General features: G+C 42.5%; 1 protein-coding gene across 1 annotated transcript in view; it reads right to left on the bottom strand.

Moving 5' to 3' along the window:
• LOC122815199 (serine/threonine-protein kinase WNK1-like) overlaps nt 1-22,542 on the bottom strand; it is a 3,137,204-nt gene that overhangs the window by 1,119,277 nt on the left and 1,995,385 nt on the right. Inside the window, exon 12 of the mRNA XM_044087493.1 lies at nt 12,227-12,310. Coding sequence (XP_043943428.1) covers nt 12,227-12,310 — 84 coding nt within the window. The remainder of the gene's footprint in view (nt 1-12,226; nt 12,311-22,542) is intronic.

Raw genomic sequence — 22,542 nt, 5'->3', positions numbered from 1 at the left:
GAGAGGGCGGCTCTCACCTGGGCATCTGAGATGTTAGGGAGGCTACACTCTGCTGGGATAGATATTTCTACTTTTGGGGGGGGGGGGGGGAGAAATTTGCACTGAACCTGTCTGCCAGAATGTTGGCAATGTCAGCGGGTTCAGTGTATTTTGTGTCATTTTGGACCAACTCTGAGCATATCTGGGAGTTTCCACCCAGGTTTCTAACATAGCTAAAGAAGGCCTTGTGATTGTCTTTTGTGTCTTGCGATTTTTCTCTCAAAGTTGGCCTTGGATGATTTTATGAGTGATCGTAGTTTTTTGCTAGTACTGATCAGAGATGCCTTCCCTTTTAGGGATTTTGCTCTGTCATGTAGTAGCTTCCTCCTCCTGTTGTAAAGTTTGTTTATGGCTGGGGTCCACCAGACCGAGCCTGCCTTTGGGGAATGGGTCTTGGTTTTATTTGGGATTGCATGATCCATGCATTCTTGAAGGTGCCCGTAGAAGGCATTTGTAAAGGATTCAGCAGTGTGGGTTGTGGTTTCCACTGGCCCAGGGGCCTTGAAGGATACCACTTCAGTCTTAAGAAGTGTGAAGTTGGCTTTTGAGAGGTTCTTCACTGTGGTCTTTTGTGCAGGGGGTGGGGGCGGGATGTGGATTTCCAGTGAGATTAATTTATGGTCTGATTTCACCAATGAGGGATATACTTCCGATGTGGAGCGTTTTGTCCCCATGTTTGTGATGATCAGGTCTAGTATATTATCTCCTCTTGTGGGAATGGAGACTAGTTGTTCCAGCGCATTTGAGTTTATGAATTCTAGGAACCTTTGGGCTAGGGTATTGGGGCTTGAGTAATGTTCCCAGTCTATGTTTGGGTAGTTGAAGTCTCCCAATATGATGGTATTTGGAGAGACATTCATACTCTCCAGTGTCTTCAGGAAGGCTGTGTGGGGTTCCTGAGTTTGAGAGGGTGGTCTGTAGCATGCTACAAACTGTAGGGCAGTTTTGCCTATGGTTAGTTGCACCTGGATGGTCTCCGATGCTTCGTGCGTTGCCACTAACCTGGAGGTGTGGGTATCTTTGATGAATATGGATACTCCCCCTCCTTTTGTGGTTCGGTCCAAGTTTTGGGGCCGGAAAGCATGATATGAGGTAAAACCTGATAGTGCTGGGGTGCTCACAGGAGCCTTGAACCAGGTTTCAGTCACTGCACAGACATCGATGTTCTCCATACTGAGGAGGGCTTCAAGAGCGTGCATCTTGAGGTTTAGACTTCTGGCATTGAGCAGCATTACCTTTAGTTTTTTTAGGATTTCTTAGGATTTTTCTACATCAGATCCTTCCTTAAACAAGGCAAAAATGGGGACTGATTCTCCAGAGACAAACTACTGGCACCATCTCTTCTAGATGTACCACTGTAATTTTTCATATGCAGTCTCACTAGAGGACAGTCAGTATATGCAAGAGGCCAACATACACCAAAATCATGGAGAATTCCTTTGTTGCAAAGTTTCCTCTCCCAGAATTCTATGGAGAAAAAGGGACAGAGAAAATGTAGCCTTTGAGGAAAATGATTTTTTCTTACTCCATGTCTACCCCTATGAACAGCATTTTTTCAGGGTCAGTGCTATTACAGAGACTGCAAGAGAGATCTTGTCTCTGGAACCATGTCAGGGAAACTGCAAGGACTTCTGAAATATTTTCTATGGAGTCTGCCTGAACTATACATTCCCCCAGATAAGGGTAAACATGCATGACCATAGTCCTGCAACAGGCACCAGGGCAAGGCACATACTGAAAATCCTGGGTGAAGTAAAATGTCAAGAAGGTGATTTGGAAGTCAGCTCTCCTTGCTTCGAATCTAGGATACCTTCTGTACACCTTTACAAATTGAATGTGGTTGCAGGCATCATTTTGTTCCAAGATTATTAAGGCTAGTCCGAACACAAGAAGTAACAATCTCTAAAGTGTGATCATTTGAATTCTGGCACTAATAGGAACTTATCTTGAAAGGTCCCAGATAGCCCACTCCCTCTCCTCCCCTCAGTACTTTCTTTTCTTGGTGCTAAGGATTAGAGTTGAACCCCGTATTTTCCTCCACCTTTGATATTCTATGTCTATTTGGGTCAGGAGGTCCTCTAGCCAAGGTGGAATCAGGAGAATTTATTAACTGGGACCAAGAAAACCATTCAAAATGTGCCTCAGAATATTGGGGACCAGCTTGTCCTGGTTTTCTCCCACTACTCCATGAACCGACCCCCTCTTTTTAAGGGGTGTGACTGTGGGATGGGGACTGGATTTAGAGATCAGTTGGCTTGGGGTGGAATTTTTTTGTGTATGGTGAGGGGACAGCTTGACTGAGTCACAGTTGTTCCTTCTGCTGGTCCAGACCTTGAGGGCTATACTTGCCACTGTTTTCTGTGGCATAGTTTCTTTCCTTTATGTGGCTTACCTCTGTTTTGTTTGTGAAAGATTCGCCAGCTCTTAAAAGGTTAGTTCCGCAGTACTTTCAGAAATGGAAAAAAAATGTTTGGACCACCTGCACTGTTATCCCCCCTTCTTTTTCCAGACTTTTAAAAACTTTCTCAGCTAGGTTTCCAAAAATAAGGTCCTTAATCCAGGGCAACATTAAAGAGCTCCAACTGTACATGGTCTGGAAAAGTTTGTGCCCTCATCCAGGTGACCTGTGAATCACTGTCCCTGCAGCTGCTCCCCTGCAAGATGAATACAGCACATCACACCCACATTTTCTGGGGTGCTCTGCCGTATGGGTAGAAACGCATACTTAACTATCTAGATTTCTACACACTGTCATAATTTATTGTTCCATATTTTTGGTCTGTTCCTTATAAATAAATGGCAATTCATTGAAACTCAAGATCATTTATGACATGTATTTGAGTTTTAGACTTCCTATCCGTCAGAAAATACAAGCCAACATAACATTTATATTTTAGCAACTTTTCACATTTTTAAAAGCAATACTTGAAATCTGTCCTTGATGCCAGGCATTTGTCCAGCCATCACTTTTGGCTCTGTCCAGATTTCTTGCACTTCAAGTTTGAGGGGTATGGTAAGCAGCTTGCACAAGTCAAGCATCCCCTGTTTCAGGTCTCTGTCCTTGACCCCCTCGCCTCTGACTTCAGCTTATCAGAGAGAATGTCTTGAAATTTATGCACATAGTCTGGCAGGTCAAGTTTGCAGATGTGTAATGTCCTTTGTCCAGAGAGGCAAGAATTTTACTCTGCCACTAAGAATGAGGTTTCAGTACAAAGTCAAATAAGGCTTCTTCTTGGAATCAAAGGAAACCAGAGGCAGCTCAGCCACAGGGTTCTTCTATAAAAAGTTATGGGAATCCTGGACCCTATAAAAATGGTCAGGATGTAAGCTGGAGTGGGGGTGGGGGGTTTATCCATTGATGCAATGACAAATGCTTCTTCAAGGACTTCTAGGACTAGAGAAACAGCAACAGGCTTAGGCAAACCCTTGAAAGTCCTGTACTTCAAATTGACTTGTAGGTTTGGACATTCTGCAAAAATATGGACAACTGATAGGTATATGACTGGGGCTCTCAGAGCCAATTGATAGCACAGTGATTTCCGACTGGGAGGACATACCTAAAGCCAATGGCATGGTGGCATCCAAGAGAGACCTCAGTCAAAAACTAGATCTGAGGGGGTTGCAAATGTGTCTTGCCAATCTTGGAGTTGCTGAACCTAGAGAAACTCTTCAACTTGGAAAGACTGCTGTTAGTTTTTTATCTTCTCCTTAGGATGTTTCTCAGAGTGCTTACACTTAGAGAGAAGGCTCATGGTGGGCCTTTGCTGATAACACGGTGGAACTGGACCAGACATGTGTATTCTTTTGACACGGGTACTGCTGGAGAGGTTAAGCCTTATGATGCAATGTCCACATGGTAACTTGGTAACTCTGGTGCCATGTGGACAACTGCCCACAAAGTGCTATGGGTCTAACAAATACATACAATATGCCTGAAAACATTTATGTGGAATTTCTGTTGTCCACACTTTAAACAATTGCTAACCTTTTCTGTTTCTTTACTACAAAACTCACTAACACTATTATGACATCAAAATATAAAAACTAAAGATAAGGAAGTATTGCCCTGTAGGTATTTATATGCGAGTCTAGATGCAGGCTGATGCTGGACTGAAAATGCTGAGTAGATCGAGATGATATTGATCAACATCCCTCTTGTTTCACCAGCATCCTGACATCAAAATGAAAGGGAATAAGCTGAAGCCAGGAAGGGAAGACTAATTTCAGGAAGCTGAACTGGCTGTCAGGCTCCTACAGGCAGAAACATAAATGCCAGATGTGATGGCCACAACAGTGAATATTAAGATGAACATCGAGACGTATGGTGCCAGTATGACAAATGGCCAGATTGAATAAAAACTCTGGACACTGGTCTGTAAGTTCTGACATCTTGTCTTTGGTAAATTCCTGGAGCAAAGAATATGACTACATAGGTAATGCCTAAAATGAGTCTCTCTATTACCTTATGTGAAGAATAAATAAGCAGAAACCCAGAATAGGAGAGTATCTGCCCACCCAACTTCCTGGATCAAGAAAACAAAAATAAAATATAAGCATTTACCATGACGCACTCTACCTGCATCACCTATGGCTAAGAAAGATCATCAGACAGCTACAAATCCCTCTGAAAGGAGATGGCTAACACAGGACTACACTACTGGACTACTGCAGCGTAGCTAAGGTGGGTCGGTACTGGGGGGATGCAGTTGCCTTGGGCATATAGTGTTAGGAAGGGCAATCGGTTGATCTAAATCACTGTTTAGTACATATCAGCACTTAGAAATAAATGACACTATTGAAAAAGTGATCAAAACGTAGCACTGTAGCTTTCCTACTGCTATAAACTGCAGGAACTGTTTACCACAGTTCAAAAGAATTTTTTTCTCTCTCTTTTTTTTTTTTTTTTTTTTTTTACTTTAAAAGAATTGTAAGCACTTGGTGCATGGTATAAACTGCAGCAGTTTAAAAGAAGAGAGTTTTTTTTGTTTAAATTCAGACGTGTGTGTGTGTGTGTGTGTGTGTGTGTGTGGAGGCAAAACTGATGAACAAGACTGGCTGCATGACAGTGCTCCAAGGCTCCAAGTTAAAGTAGCACCTACTAAAGCCAAATGTCAACTCTACTGTACATCTTGACCTTCTCACTCCACAATGTAAGACCAACACTAGCTTATGAAAAATTTCCTAGCACTATGGACTGGATTATATGAAAGTATTGAAGAAAGCATTCTAACTTTACTGTTAATTTACATAAATAAGGTTTGTATTATCAACATTTCCTTTTACACTGCAGAGTGCACAACTGATGAAGTATGCATAATCCTCCACGTCAAACACTGCAGGAGTATTGCATTTCTTTACCTGGATAAAAACTCAATGATCATACAGAGTTGTACAAGTGCACATCATGATGTACCAATTAATTATCAACTCAAATGCAAAAAGTCCAATCTTCAAACATTTAAACAAAAATATTAACAGTAAGCAAGCAAAAGGCAGCAAGCATGCTCTAAGTGATTTATGCTTTTTACATCACTAAAGTACAGTTGTGTACACTTACCATAAATGTAGATGTTAGAGTGCATTCACTGTTGCAGTCATCACATTTGGGTTATCTGCTTGCAGGTAGCCCTCAGCCGGCCTGAATACCAGAGTCTTGGGATTTCTGCTTTGGATGCTGTCGCTTCTTCCATGATGTCAGGTCGTCAGGGGTATAAAACATGCAGCCAATGACATTACATCAGTTTTTCTTGCCCCAGATGTCAGGTGCCCCCAAAATAGGAAGCAATTACATGGTATGTAATACCCCCAGCAAAAAACAAATACCAATATAAGACATGCCAGACAAAAAGGATAGGAAAGAAATCAAGAGAAGTCAGGGGGCTGGAGGGAGGATAACCAGGACTGCAGCAGTGAATACACTCGAACTTCTACATTTATGGTAAGTGTACACAACTGTACTATGTTCTTCGTGTTTCACTGTTGCAGTCATCACATTTGGGTAGAATCCCAAAGCTAAGGAAGGGTAGAGGTAGTTATGAAGCATTAGGGCTGGCAATCAGGCCCTGTAAGACTGCTGTGGCAAATCCAGCTCTGGATTTAGAAAATATAGGCAAGTGGTAGTGGCTTGGTGAAAGTGTGTACAGAGCTCCAGGTTGCAGCTTCCAGGAAGTCCCTGGTAGGGACTCCCCTGAGAAATACTGTAGAGGTAGATGTAGCCCTAGTGGAATGAGTTCTGATCCCCTGTGGGGTGGGTTTCCCATGGTGCTTGTAGCAGAAATGGATGCAGTGTGCTATCCATTTAGAAATGGTTTGCTTTGAAATGGCCTTGCCCTCTGCCCCTGCAGCAAAGCTGACTAGCAGCTGGTCAGATCTTCTGAGAGGTTTAGTCCTGTCCAGCTAGAACCGAAGCTGCCTGTGCATGTCCAGGGAATGCAGGATCCTTTCCCTCTTTATTCTGAAGATTAGGAAAAAGGTTGGCAAATGAATGGACTGGTTTAAAGCCACACTAGACACCACCTTGGGCATAAAGGATGGGTTAGTCCCGAGGGAAACCCTGTCTGCATGGAAGATAATGAAAGGTTCCACTGCCATAAGGGCCTGCAATTCAGACACTCTTCTTGCTGAAGTGATGGCTAGAAGTAAAGCGTTTTTCCATGATAGGAATTTTAACTCTGTTGTAGCCGCAGGTTCAAAGGGCGGAAGTGTGAGCTTTTCTAATACAAAGTTAAGGTCCCAGGCTGGAGTGAGAGCTCTCCTGGGGGGGGGTTCTTAAATTTTTGGCTCCTCCCAGGAAATGTTTTACCAGAGGATGAGAGAAGAGGGGTGGCTCAGTATTATAATGAGCTGAGACGGCAGAGGCATGGGATCTTAATTGAAGAAAAGGATAGGCCTTTGTGGAGCATTTCTGTTAAGTAATCTAGTATATGAGGTAAGCTGGGTACAGTTGTACCCATTTCCTGAGACTGACTCCAGGAACAGTATTGTTTCCATTTTTCCGAAGAGGATTTTCTAGTATTAGGCCTCCTTGCCTCAAGAATGACATCCAGCACTTACTTATTGAGGTTTGCTGGTGTTGAATTCAGGGGATTAGCCAGGCTGCAAGGTTCAGGGTCTGTGGCTGAGGGTGCAGAATCTGGCCTGCCTGCTGGGACAGTAGGGAAGGAGTCTGAGGCAGGTGCCATGGTTGTAGCACCGTCATACCAAAGAAGGTACCATTGCTGAAGTGGCCAGTCTGGCACAATCAGGATTGTCCTTGGCGTGTCCTGTTTGATTTTTAGTAGAACCTTCGAGAGGAGTGGCAGAGGGGGAAAAGGCATAGACTGAGAGGCTTTCCCAGGTGAAGGACAGGGCATCCACTTTCCGAGCTTGGCTGTGGGGAGTTCTGGTACAATATTTGCTCAATTGATAGTTCTGAGGGGAAGCAAAAAGGTCCACCTCTGGTGCCCCCCACCTGTTCCTCAAAAGCTTAAATATTTTGGGTTCCAGTTTCCACTCGTGTGGATCCATGAGATTTCTGCTTAAGTCATCTGCCAGTGAATTTAGTTTGTCTGGCAGTAACTGAGCTTGTAAGTGCACTTGGGTGCTCAAGGCTGTGTTCCACAGAGCCATGGCTAGTCTGCACAGTGGGTAGGAATGGGTTCCCCCCTGCTTGTTTATTTTCCACATAACTGTGGTGGTGTTTGTCTTTACCAATAGTTGTCCTGGAAGAATAAGACCCTTGAAGGCTGTCAGAGTATTCTGTACAGCTAACATTTCTTTTTGATTGATATGCAGGTGCATTTGCTTTGGGTTCCATTTGCCCTGAATGCACTGCCCTGCCATGCGAGTCCCCCATGCATAGTTTGATGTGTCTGTTGTTAGGGTTTGGGCGGCAGGGGGTAGAATGAAAGGGAGTCCCTTATTGTGGTTGCAGGCCCCTGCCCACATAAGGAACTCTGTCATTATGCAAGGAATGATCGGAATCATCATTTCCTGGTCCTGAGAATGTTGACACCAGACACTTTTTAGGTAACACTGAAGTTTCCTCATATGCAGTCGAACCCTAGGGCTTGCAGTATTTTTCTTGCAGATAGTCAGGTTTTGGTGGCCAGTATATTGAAATAGTTTGTCAAATAAATTTGCTTCTCTGGAGTGAGGAATGCCAGCTGGGAAGTTGTGTTCAAGCTTGCCCCCAGGAATACAATCTGCTTGCTGGGTACCAGTTGTGATTTCTTTTCGTTGGAGTACCCCAGTGAAGTGAGAAGTCTCTTTACAAATGCCACATGCTGAAGTAGCCATTCCTGACTGTCCACCTGAATCAGGCAATTATCAAAGTATGGGTAAATTTGAATTCCTCTCTGCCTGCAATATACAATGGCTGGAGCTAGGCACTTTGTGAATATCCTGGGCGCAGTAGATAAGCCAAAGGGAAGTGCAGAGAACTGATAGTGCATAGAGCCTGCTCTGAAGCGTAGGTATTTTCTGCAAGATTCCCTTATGAGAATGTGCAGATAAGCTTCTTTTAAATCTAGGGTTGCTAGCCAGGAGTCCTTGGCTAGCATAGGAAGCAGCTGTTGGAGAGTTAACATTTTGAATTTTGGAACCACCAAAAGGGTGTTGAGAATAGACAGATCCAGGACAGGACACCAAGAGTTTTCTTTTCTGGGGACTAGGAACAGTCTGGAGTAATAACCTTGTCCCCTTTGTTCTGCTAGTACAGGTTGAAAAGCCTTGACACTGAGAAGAGAAAGTACTTGCTTTTGGGCCTCTGCCCACTGGTTTGGTGGTAGGTCTGGCCATCCGCTTATGGATGGGAGTGAGTGGAATTGGAATCTGTATCCCTGGGAAACAATGTTTAAGACCCATTTGTCTTGGGTAATGTATTGATAATTTTTGGCATGCAGTGCAAGTTTTCCTCCTAAAGGTGCAAGTACTTGGGCAAGGCTTGGAAGAGTTAAGGATAAGTCATTGTGCAATTTTACCAAAGGGTGGAGGATTACTACTCCCCGTTTTGAACATGGGAGCACTCCATTGTTTAGATCTGTGCATAGCCTGAGACTGAAGTCTTGGTGGTCTGTTGCCCCTGGGTTTGGACTGAGAAGGCATGGAAGGGACTGGAAAAGACCAGTTTTTTGAAGGCCAATGCCTACTGAATCTAGGTGGCTGTACTTGTAAGAAATCCTAACAGTTTGCATACATTTAGCTTTCTCCTCCATTCTTTTGAGGACGACTTCTGCTTTATTATCAAATAGATGCTCTTGATTTAATGGTGCATCCAGTAATTTTGCTTTGACATGATCCGGCATGTTTTGTTCCTTAAGCCAAACATGTCTTCTAAGAACAGACCCAGTGACAGCAGCCCTGCAAGATGCTTCTAAAGCATCAAAACCACATTGCAAAATATGTTTACCAACTTGGTTGGCAGAATGCATTAACTCTTGTAAATCTTTGTGTTCTGCACAATCAGGAATCAACAACATTTTTGTTTAATTAGCTCCATAATATGCTGCTGATACTTTAACATATGAAACTGGCAATTTAAAGCCCTAATGGCAAGCGTAGCAGAGGTGTATACCCCCCCCATCTATCTAATGCCCTGGAATCCCTGTCCGAAGGGGTAGGATTTTTGGCAGTTGTAGCCTTAATGCCTTTAGGTCCCTGGGAAATGGTCTCTGGATCTGCAGTAGGATTCCTAAAAAGGAATTTGTGGGAGTCAGGTGCTCTATAGTACATGTCAGGTTTCCTGGGAGCTGGAGGCAAGGTATCAGGGGTAAGGCTGGATTCCAGGAAGACATCATCTACAATTTCCAGAACAGGAGGGATAGCTAGAGGCCTGTGCTGAAGCAAACTTAAAAATTCCCTGAGTCTCTTTTTGGACTGGGAGTAGTCCTGGCTCTCCCAGCGGAAATGTTTTCTAAGGGTGTGCAGGGTTTCACCAAAGGAAAAATCCTCTGGAGGGGAAGCAGAGGGAATGGAATCCTCTGCATCAGAATCCTCATAGGTAGATAAGGGTATATCTTGGAAATCAGAACGATTAGAGTAATCAGATTCGTGATCAGAAGAATCAGAAGGAAAATCAGTTCTGGGTCTTTTTAAGGGGGAAGGCTGACTTCTCCTAATTAAAGTAACGAGGTCCTCAGACATTCTAATCATTTGTTTTTGTGGCATGTGGGCCTTAGAATGTGCTTTGGTCGTCGGTTTCCAAGGCGTAGTGCGAACTTTAGGCCTGAGAAATTTGGTATTTTTGGTTTGACAGGAAGTCGTTGGTTTAATATGAAGATCGGAAGGCCTGAAAACACCCTCAGAAGCCGGTGCCTGCACAGCGGCTCCGGACCCATCCAAGGTAGAGACATCCGCAGGTTCCATAGCTGAAGAAGCATCTTGCGGTATACCCGAATGGGTCCCAATAGAGGCCTGCGAATCTATAGAAGTGGGTATCAGGGGCTGCAAAAGCACCTCACTGAGTACCGGCGGACTGACAACAAGCTTAATGGTAGCATCGTCGGCAGCCTTGGATCTATGCGGTCTCTGTCTTTATCCTTTCAATTTTTCAGAAGATCGGTAGTCGGATGGCTTACCGAAGACATTTCCTAGTACGGAGATCACAAGCGAAAAAATTTAGCTACAAAAACAGCCCGACGATGAATAGTTCGGGCGTTGAACAAGGCACAAAACCGACAGCGAGGGACGTTGTGGTCTGGGCCTAAACAGGTGACGCAGTAAGAATGAAAATCTCCGTGAGGTATTTGCTTTCCACAGGCAAGACAATTATTAATTTTTCTGACATCGGTTAGAGCAAGAAAAAAGGATCCCCAATGGGGTACTTATCTTTTAGAAGACTTCAGGTCTGAAACTCGGAAAATGAAAATTTCTGGAGTTGGCCGAACGGCACTTGCGAACTGCTTCTGCTTTGGGCACCGCATGGCAAGAAAGACTGATGTAATGGCGTCGGCTGCATGTTTTATACCCCTGACGACCTGACGTCATGGAAGAAGTGACAGCATCCGACGCAGATATCCCAAGACTCTGGTATTCAGGCCAGCTGAGGGCTAACTGCAGGCAGATAACCCAAATGTGATGACTGCAACAGTGAAACATGAAGAACATCTGCCCATTTAAAGTTTCTTACTGGGAAAATTGTTACTTGCAGTCGCACACACTACAAAACAACAGATAGTTGTTTGAGGGTGTAGCAACAAGGATTGAAGCTTAGTGCATCATCTGAAATTTCTACTCATGCTTCAGAACAGGGACAATGTCTTGGGCTGATAAAATCTACTGAATACGTAGTAATCAGTCATTTAGCTTGTGCACATTTTCGCCCCACTCAGTGCAGCTGACATTCATATTCAGGTTAGGTTTACTGCAGAAGCAGTTTTTACTGTTTAGTGCCGATAATGAATATCATTTGGACAGGCTTAACTCAGTGGGCAGCTGATTGCCAACTTCCAAAATTAAGCTAAGTGAAAAATTCAAGCCTGTGGTAATACGAATGTCTAGAAGTAGTACTACTGAAATTTTTCATCTATACTACTAGACAAGCTGTACTTGCACAGCATATGCAAATATTAATATTTAAAAAAAAAAGGGTGCTGAGCAGCATACAAGTGAATGTTATTTCACATATGTGCAAAACAGATTATGTTCATCACCTCTGTGATACAATATCGCTTGCTTTTGCCTGCAACTGCACAATTAACAAGACAGGGTGCGCATAAGGCCGAGTACACAGGTAAAGTCAATGTTATGTACAGCACACTTCACAGACAGAGCAACTAAGGAACCATATATGTGTTTCTACAGTCCTAGTGTCTTCCCACTTAAATATATTTATAAGGGTCTACCAATGGACACCCCAACCCCACACAAAAACTGAAATGCAAGGATTGCGCAGCACCATGATAATATTCATACACTGTTACAAAGGTTTTACCTTAAGCTTTCAAAATGATCTTAACCCAACCTTGTTTCCTCATATGTGTGGTAGCGTCTTCTCTGAACACAGAAGCGTTAAAAAACAGGAAGCAAATGTAATGACATAGCATACTATTCTTAGTTGAACCTGTTCTTAGCACATCCTTTATATACTAAAGGGAAAGCAAAGCAGTCAGCAAAACAAGCAATCAGACTGCTTTACATCAAATGAAAGCAGAAAAATACCATGCAAGAGAGAGAAAAAACAGCATTCATGTTGGTAGTTTTGCAGCACCTGAGTTAGTGAAGGTCCAGGAAAGGGTGGTAATGGTTCAGCAGGTGGAGTGACAGCCGGAAGCTCTGCACCTAATGGTAACACCTACAGACACAGTGAAGGTAAAATGCAAGTCTATCAGCCAGGAAAATTCTTATGGACAGAAGAAGAAAGCATCAAATTAACACAATTATTTCCCATTTCCCAGAGTTGCCTAAAACAGTGTGCATCAGCACCCTCATATATCCACCCAAAATGACAGAGATGTACTTAACCATAACAGCTGACCTACAAGGGAATTCCTCTTGGTAGGTTCTTTCTCTTGCATTTTCTACTGTTTCTTCAGTGGATTTCCTATGAGCAGGACTGCACACATCTTAAACCATACTATCAAACTCAGCATAAGGCATATGTGATTAGCCCATGACCCTGACAATTTACTCCAACGTCTAAGCAAACTCATTCCTGTAAATCAAGTAAAAACACTCAAGATTGTGAAGGTTTCTCACCAGCACTGTTTACAACTAATATACTTGCCTAATTTACAGTAAACATTAACAGCTGAAGGTGGAAGGTCGTCATCCAAGAACAAAATTATAGTAAAAGGGTGTGTGGGTTTTACGTAAATGAACTAATACATCAATGATTTACCAATTATGTCTAACACTAGACCATCCATGGCAGTTTACGGGCTGAATCCCAAATAGTAAATCCACAAGTGAAAGAAGTCACACCAGAGATTATAACTGAGAATCACAAAGTACCACAGTACTAAATCTAAAAGAATCTTAAGAGTTGCAGTTGACAGAACACTTGAAAATGTGAACTGATGTCCACATGGCCATGGCACAGATGACAGCAACTGAAGACATTTCTGAAACAAACACTGGAAGGAGCAATGTTTTTGGTGGAGTAATCTTTAACTAAAGCATCTGAGCAAGCAGTAGCCACCTAAGTGGCAAAACACAATATAGCTGACAAGCTAATTTGGAGTGAGTCTGCTTGGCACATGTCAATTCTTGCCTTCCTGAAGCAAACATGAGGAACTGCTCAGTCTAAAGACTAAGCTGGCAGTATGCATTCATAGTGAAGAGAACTCTTGCCTCTTGTTTTTCGTCCCAGTGAAAAAAACAAGAGTTAGAGGGACTGGCTCAGAAACCAGTTTGGAAGAGAAAACATGTATTGGTCTTAACAGATATTTTTCCTTATAAAAGGACATACAAGTTCTGTATGTGTGAAAGTTTCCCATCATCATCTAACTGAAAAGCAGGAAGGGCCACCCTGCCAAAATTACAAAGTTCAAATCCCATGGAAGGGGGGGGCTTTTCACATGTGGACAAAACACAATACTTTAAAGAACTGCTGGACTACAATCCTGCTTATCACAAGGTCAAAAGCAGAAACAGGAGATACATGCTCCATCACAACTGATGCAACCAATACCTAAAGCATGCAGACACTTCCATGAAAGTATAAGTACATTTTTTGTTACATCAGTGAAGCTAGAACAAGAGCCTCCTCAATGGCTGACTGAGAGTTTACCTGTACATTTCAGTTCTGTATTTTCATCCTCAGAAGCTCAAATGCTACAAGGCATGTGAACTTTTCTCTACAGCATGCAATATCATGTCTGGCACTAAGCAAGTGCACCTAATCTTAGTAACAACCAGCTTGCACTGAACACTTAATGAGCGCACATTTTGCAAATCAAGGCAAACTTAATGAAGGCTAGGCATCTGCACTGTTTACAAGGATATGTAAAGCTGTACTTGCCTGGACTCGGAAGTCCTGGACAGAGGAACTGGTTATCTGAGCACAGGGTGAAGGGCAGGAGAATACTGGTGACCAACAAGGTAAATTCCACTAATAAAACTACATCAAGAATATACTTGTACTGCATGGAGCACAGTTATTATGCACAAAAATACGGCTAAATTGTACCCTGGTTCAGCACTATTCTAGCAAGACACCCAACCTCAACACTAAGTGGTGAATTTCTTAGAATCTGTGTCTCAAACACAATAAAACAGTCACTATCGCCGACCTGCTCATAATCCTCTATGTTATGACTTTATTATTATACTAGACTTTAAAAGATTTCAGAATCCACTGCTATAGCTATAAATATGAATACTTTTGTAACAGAAGAGAGATATTGGAGCGATCCATGCAGGTGGGAGCAGATTTACTGTTACAACCAGCATGTTTTTATGCTATGGAAAACTTTACAAGCAAAAAATCAGTTTGAAGTGCTGGGTGGATATAAAGTATCCTTTTTGGAGTAGTTAAATGTTTTTAGATCATTTCTAGGCTGAATCTGTTACGTTTTGTAATTTATGTGGTTTGTGCAAGAAGAAAATAAAGTTACAAATTTGTACTGGGCAACATTTTAAAATTCAGTTTTACAATTTGTACACAAAGTACAAACCTGTTTTTGCTTGTGATGTGGATCATGTTCATGTGACAATTACATTTACTCTATACTGTGAAAGAAAATGGGGTGATGTCCAGTTGCACAAGGATAGTACAGTTGTGTAAATTTTTACACCAATAGTTAGTTGTCCTTTGCTTCACTGCTGCAGTATTCTTTACCTAAGGGATCTCCTGCCTTGGATAGGCCAAAAGCTGGCCATTATACCAAAGCCTTTAGCACTTATAGATGTTGTATGTCACATGTATGCTCCCTGCACATAGCGTAAGGCATACAGGTGTACAGGCGCGCACACTCAGAAATGAAAAAGCCCCAGGAGGTACAGAATGCCCTTAGGGACAAATGAGAACGTGTATCCAGGAGGAGAAAAATGAAAAAGACAAAGGATTCCTTGGCCAGGAAGGTAAGAAACAAGGCAAAAGCTAAGTAGAAGGGATGGAGCGAATGCTGCAAAAGTGGAGAGAATGACATTTACTGCTATGGTAAGATTTTACACAACTGTACTATGTCCTTCCGTACCACTGTTGTAGAATTCTTCACCTGAGGGAGAGTACAAGAGCTCAAGAGGAAGCCAGGAAGGAAGAAAGCACAGGAGTGCCCTCTACAAAACCCATGCAGGATAGCTCTGGCAAAACCTGTCCTGGCCCTGGTAATAACATCCAATTTGCAATGCTTAGTGAAAGTATGAACAAAGGATTACATAGCAGACTTAAGAATGGAACCGTTATCCAAACCCTTGAAAAAAGCACCAGAGGAGGCAAATGCCCTAGTAGATGCTCCTTTACCTATGACAAGAGACATTTTCCAAGAAAAAGAATAACAAAGAAATGGCCTCAAATGTAGGAGGAGATGCTTTGTTTAGCAACAGCCAAACCCAAAGTCCTGGGATGAAAAGAAAGAAAAAGCTGCTCAGATTTGTGAATAACTTTAGTTTTATCCAAATGATATTTGAGCTGTCTTTGCAAATCCAAGATGTGAAAATCTTCTTACTGGCAAACTGTGGAGAAGGAAGAAAGATCGGACTGATTAAGGGACAAAGTCATTGACCACTTTGGGCATAACAGAAGGATTACTATGAAGACACACCCTGTCTCTGAGGAAAACTATGAAAGAAGGAACAGCCATGACAGCCCAAAGTACAGATTACCCTCTTGGCTGAAGATTTTTCATGTACAAAACTGAGGTCCCAAGAAGGAGGAATAGGCTTCCTGGGACACCTGATATGAAGGACACATTTAAGAAACTCCTTGACCTCAAATCTAGAGGCCACAGGAGGAGTCGAAGGCAGACTAGCAGAAATTTCTGACAAGTGAGCTTTAACTGAAGAATATGTCAAACCCAGCATGGAGCAGATCACACACAGAGAACCAGGGGAACCTCAACAGATAGGAGATCCTGATGGCAAGAGACGCACCATACAGAAAATCACTTTCATGATTTCCTGGTAGTGGGTTACTTGGCCTCCTGCAGAACCCGATGCACATCCTCAGAAAGGAGGTGCCTAAAATGGATCAAAACCCTATTTCCCACAGTGTCATTTGAAGAGTAGACAAGACAGGATGGGTGAGAGACCCCTTGTCTTGTCTGAGAAGATCCACCTGGTGAGGTAAATTATGATGACTGCCCCTGGCCAAGCAAGAACCAAAACTGTCTGGGCTAAAAGGGCATCACCAACATCATTTTAGGAGACTCCTGTTTGATCCTGTTCAGAATTCGCAGTAATGGGGGGGCATACAAGGAAAAGACAGGACATCCACTTTCCAAGCCAAAGGACCTGGGACTCTGGAACAGAACAGAGGAAGTTGTCTGTTCAGAGAGGAGGCAAAAAGATCTACCTGAGGAATACCCCACAGATGGGCAATGTTCAGGAACACAGCTCTGTGAAGCATCCATTCGTAAGCCTGTATGTGCTGGACCTGCTCAAGGAGTCCGCCACTAGACTTTGCTCTGAGGGAATGTAAACTGCATGAACAGTTGCTTGTTATTGGATAGCTAGATCCCAAACTTAAAGTGCTAGTCTGCAAAGAAGATAGGACTTTTTGCTACCCTGCTTGTTGACATACCACATCACTATGGTATTGTCTGTGAAAACGTTTTGAGAACTAGGATGAAAGAGGGAATAAAAGGCTTGCAGAGCCAGAAGTAAAACCCTGCTCTCCTTTACGTTGATGTGGTTTGATCTCTGATGTGAAGGCCAGAGACCCTGAACCTTTAGTTGGCCCACAGAAGGCACTCCACCCCTGTTTTAAGGCAACTGTAGATCTCCTGACAAGAAACAGGAGCATGAAAAAGAAGCTCTGGGTTGAGAGAAAGTTGATGAATCCATCACTGAAGTTTGAGCTTGACACAGGAAGAAAAGGTATTGGGAACTCCAGGGGCTGGCAATTATGAAGCCACACCTACTTGAAGTACCACTGAAGTTTCCTCATGTGGGGCCTGGGAGCGGTGGCAGCTATGAACCCCAGGACCCTGAGAAATTCCCCAGCCGTGATAGATGCCAGAGAAAGAAAGGACTTATAAAAAGGTAATTAGAGACAGAGCTTTGAGGGCAGGCAAAGATAACAGCATAGGAACTGTCTGAAGTCTGAAGCCAATGAAAGTATGATCCTAGGAAAATATCAGAAATGACTTCTGGAAGTTTATGGTGAGCCTCAGACTCTAACAGGGAAGTAGTAAACCTGAGATCCTGAAGCAGACAGCTGGGGAAAGGAGCTTGAATAAGCAGATTATCTAGACAGAAAAATATTTAAATACCTTGAACCCTGCAAAAAGCAATGACAGGACAGAAGCATTTGAACACCCCTAGGGCAGTAGAAGGGCCAGAGGGCAAAGCAGAGAACTGAAAATGCAAAGAAGAGACAGAGAAATGTAAACATTTCCTGAAGAGGGGATGGATGGGGATGTGAAGGAATGCTTCCTTGAAATACAGATACACCAGAAAGACCTGCAGTACAAGAAGGGGAAATAATGTCTGCAGATATAACATCTGAAGGAAGGAATCCTGAGGCACGTGTTAAGTTTGGAAAGACCCAGAACTAGTCTCCACGTGCCTTCCTTTCATGGGATTAAAAACATCCCAGAATAAAACCTCTTTTGCACTTAGGCAGGAGACGCAGCTTGAATAGTGCCCTAAGCTAAAATGAGGTGAAGAACCTCTGGGAAAAGACATGTTCCCAAGCAGGGTGTGGAATTCCTGAAAAAGGGGGAAAGAGACCTTGAAACTGTGAAATATCGCTATTGGATAATGGGCAGAACCAGAGAGTCTGGAGTGACTCATTGCCAATTTGGAATACACTGGGACAGATGGAGGGGGACAAGGGAACCTGGTTGATGGAAGGAGGAAGCAAACTGTCAAATAGAACCTAGCTTGTAGTGGAAAGCAGGTTTCTGGGTGGTAGACCTAGCAAGAGGCTCACACCTAGAACTTTTCATGCCCTTAGGAGGAGGGTAAGATCACCTATAAACAAATGCAGACTTCGAGGGAAAGTTTTTCTGAAATTTGGAATAGGAGAAACGTTCCTGCAAGGCTTTGCCCTTTTCAAGTCTATACAGGACAAGTTCAGCAGTATATTCAAAAAGAGTTGCATTATCCAAAGGAGCATCTAAAGATTTGGCTTTAATTTCATCAGGCAAGGCCTGAAGATGAATCCAAGGATAATGCCTCATAACTGAACCAAAGGCAGCAGCCCTGGAGGAGGCATCAGCTTCATCATAACTGCATTTGACTGAATGGCGAGCAACTTGATAAGTACAGCCCAGCAAGGAAAGGGCTAAAGTCTTTCTCTCACCCGAGTCAGGAAGGTCATAAACCACCTTAGAAACTTGAGAAAGGACAGCCAAGATGTACTGTATCTGGTCATACAAATCTGGGAATTGATGGCCCTAAAGGATAAAGTGGCAGCAGTGTAAACATTTTTGCTAAGCCTTTCCATAGCCCTGCTATCCTTATCAGAAGGCAAGAGCTTGGTAAACAGCAATAACTTGGATAGCTTGTGAGAGAAAATTTACACTACAGAAGCATCAGCAGTAGGGCATTTATAAAGAAACTTGCACTCCTCAAGCACTTTATAGAAGCTATCTGGCTTCTTAGGGTCTGGGGACTAAAGATGCTGCTGAGAAAGTATCCAGAAGGGCAGCCAGAATAGGAAGAACATCAGACGACTTGGGAGACCATCTGTAGGAGCTCATATCTTTTTTTGGAATCTCACTGACTTGAGAACAATCCCAGTGAAAATAATGCATCATATGGGCAATGGTTATCTCCAAAGGAGGGCTCCTCCAAGGAAGAAGGGATTTGTAAAGAGTAATCCAAAGATTCTTTCCGAGTCCAGGCCTTGTCTGAGGAATCCAATTTCATAAGTCTCTTGAGTGCAGTAGAAGACCAGGGAGGAAGGAGCAGGAAGAGAGACCCCATGAGGAGGCTTCAAACAATTAAATAAACCCTGACTGATATCCTACCATTCACATTGGGGATCCTTAACAACATGGGAAATATGCATTGTTTTTTCTCTCTTTCTGCTGGGCATCCACTGGAAACACCCTTGGATGGTCAGACCACTGGAGTGACTAAATGATGGTGGTAAGAATCTCATCCCTAACTAAGATCTCATGAATTCCCCTTGGTCCTTCAGAAATAATCAGCTAAGGTTCCCCCTCAACGTCAGGTACAGATGTTTGAAAAGCCTCCGAGTTGGTGCAAGAAGTCGGATCCATGTTGGCTTTCAATGGGGTTGCGGCAGAGGAATCCGAAGCAACACCAGCTGGTCCTCCAGGATTTCACCAGCCTCGAGAAAGAGATGTCTGTGGGAGGCTGGACATCACCTGGATTAGACCTAACTTTTTTTGCTTTCATCTCGGCAAACAGATGGTCCTCAGGATAGGAGGATTCCTCCACAGCACCTACAGCCAACAATTTAAAACGCCAATTCTCCAGGTATATGGACAAGGCAGAGTGATGACTATGAAGGGTCTTAGGCACAAATGCCTGGCAGATAAAAGCACTGGCTATGATCGTAAGAAGCATCCAAACAGAAGACACTGGTTGAGACCGTCTTTATGGGGAATTTGCCTCCCACACTTCCATTTTCCCTTTCTGGATGACATGAACACATCCACAAAAAAAAAAAAGAGGAGAAACCCCCATGGGGCACTTATCTGAAACACGGTTTGGTAACCAGCACAGCAGAAGGGTGTTCAGACAGATGACCAACAATGGTGTTCGGACTGACAGCAAAGATGTATCTGTGTGCGTGCATCTATATGTCACCTTTAAGCCTTACACTGAGCATGGGGAGCATGTGTGCGACATACAAGTACTAATGGCTTTGGCATACTGGCCGGAATATTACAACAGTGAAATGGAAGAACATCTTACCACAATAGCAGATGTTAGAGTACGAGGACTGTTGCGGTCATGAACCTTTGAGAACTTGACTGCAGTTGAGATATGACCTGACTTCCTGAACTCTGCACCTTTCTCCCCAGGTTGGGCAGATTACTTCTCCAGTGGGTGCAAGCACATCCCCAACAGAAAGTGATATTTGCCCATACTATTTTCAGTATGTTCTTTCTATCAATCCAAGCCTGAGGGCCAGTAACTCTTGGACGCCAAACAGAAATAAGCAAAGGGCTGCAGGCCCTGATGGACCATTCACCTCACACAGGGTTCAACTAGTTCATACCATGACTTACTCTCCCAATTAAAGTCCAGTTTAAACAAAAAAAGTTCGGATCTGTTGAGGGACAAAGGAAAAGAAAATGGATGCAGGTTTGGGGAAGAGGTGAACTGGTACCCAATCCAGCCCTAAGATGCCGGAGACTGCCAAAGTCAGGAAAGATGGAGATCTACAGTGATCTTACTTTATCAGCCACTGTTATATTTCTTTACATAAACTGTATTTTGTTCTTAATATGGATCACTGTTGTAGTGATTACATTTATGAAGATTCCCAAAGCTGTGTCCAAACACTGGGGGGTTGGCTATTTGCCTGGGGCAGTCTGCAGAAGCCTCTGCAGGGTAAGGGTGCCAAACTTTGCTCTTCTCCTGGATATGACTTCCACTCTGTAATCTGCAAAATGTGTTCACACATGACCAAATGGTTGCTTCCAAAATCATCTGGATATCTGCCCCTCAAAAAAAAAAAAAAAAAAAAAAAAAAAAAAAACAGTAGTAACTGTACAGGCTTTGGCTGACTGAAGCCCATTTTTAACCTTGCAAGGTCTGCCTGTGGCTGGAGTAGTAAGTAGTTGATACTAACCATTTAAGGATGATCTGTTTCAACACTCTTCCCCTCTTAATTAACACCAATGTAAGCAAATGGTTTGTGGTTTTAGTATTTGGTGCTATGCGAGTAATCTCAGTTGACTACGAGCATGCAAAGCATGCAAGAACCTTTCCCCTTATTTTACCGATTCTGGAAAAAGACTTGCAATTGAAAGGTGTGGTTTAAGACCTATTATGTAAACACTTTAGTTATATAAGAAGGATTAGTACATAGACTGATACTATGAAACGATAAGTATCTAATCTTTCTACATGATCTCTATTAATTTTTCTTGTCACAGGCGTCTTAAGTTTTTTGACAACAGTTTTGTCATTGTCCAAGGCACTGTGATAAAAAAATAGTGTGTTCTGGAGTTACTGAAAAAAAATAGATGTTTAACAATAATAAACACTAACAATAACAATAATAGATGTTTAACAGCATTTCTAAACTCAGGCATATCATCCAAATACTCCCTCATTTTCTTTCGCGCAATCTACAGTTGCTCCTCCTCTTGTTCTACAAAATTTCTCTTATTCAGCAATACTTCAACTTTTGCCCCCGCCCCCCCAATAATCCCTATTACTTATTTCCCATATTTCTACCCTGGTTTAAACTTCATTTAATTTTATTCTATTCATTCACTAGCTGTTCCTTCTGAAGACACTTCTATCTTCCCTAATAATCACGAATAACTTCCACTACCCATTCATTAAATTCCTCTCTTTTTAACAGGTAAGAAGAAAAGCAACTATTTCATTTTTACTTCATTAGCCTGCATTTTTTTTGGGTACATGATCTGAAATAGTTACTGGATGTGTGTTGAATCTTTCAATTAAACGTGAATGTTACTGGAAAATACAATTTCTATACAGTCTAGCTCAGTTATTGTACCTTGGGGAATAATATATACATTTTTTAAGTTCCTGCTACTGAATTTACAACTTATATACCAAAAAGTTTCATAAATTTCTTCAAGAATCTGCCCCCTCTTGTTATATGTTCCTGTCTAGGTATCCCTGCTACATCCTCACTACTGCAAATCAAGTCCCAGTTCTCACCTTTAAATAATATTCCCTGCAGAAAGCCAATTTATCCCAAAATGTTTTTAAGTTCCATAATAGCAGTTTTTGGTGGATAAAAGCAGATGCTGGCATAATCCACATCCCTTGTCAACAGCACCTTACTACTACAAATCTACCATTATTGCATTTACTGCTTCTTCTATCACTATATGAGCCCTTCTAGCAATAAGTATTACTTCCCTTGTCCTTCCGTCCCCTACATTCTGTTGCAGATGCATTCTGAAATCCTTCTGTAAATTCACAATCATTTCTATCCAAAGAAATCTCCTGGAACATTGCTGTTTTAACCCTACATTTCTTAATACAATTCAATACTCTTGACTTTTTCGTGTTACCTGTAAGGAAATTCACATTTCAAAATACTACGGACAGAAAGCTACTGCATCCGCTTATTACAGACGATTCTCCTGAATATGCAATTTCAACTTTTATCTTACATGCACACAATATTTGTCTGGCTGGTCTTTTATACAGACCATTTGAAACCACATCACATTTTAGCTTTAGTGAGAAACCCTCAAATAAAAAAATTAAGTACATTTTCAGAACCTCGATCCA

The sequence above is a fragment of the Protopterus annectens genome, chromosome 11.part0 (genome assembly GCF_019279795.1).
Source record: "Protopterus annectens isolate FY-2018-M chromosome 11.part0, PAN1.0, whole genome shotgun sequence".
Classification (NCBI taxonomy): Eukaryota; Metazoa; Chordata; order Ceratodontiformes; family Protopteridae; genus Protopterus; species Protopterus annectens.
Note: the sequence above shows the minus strand (reverse complement) of the source record. Positions and strands in the feature narration are given on the sequence as shown.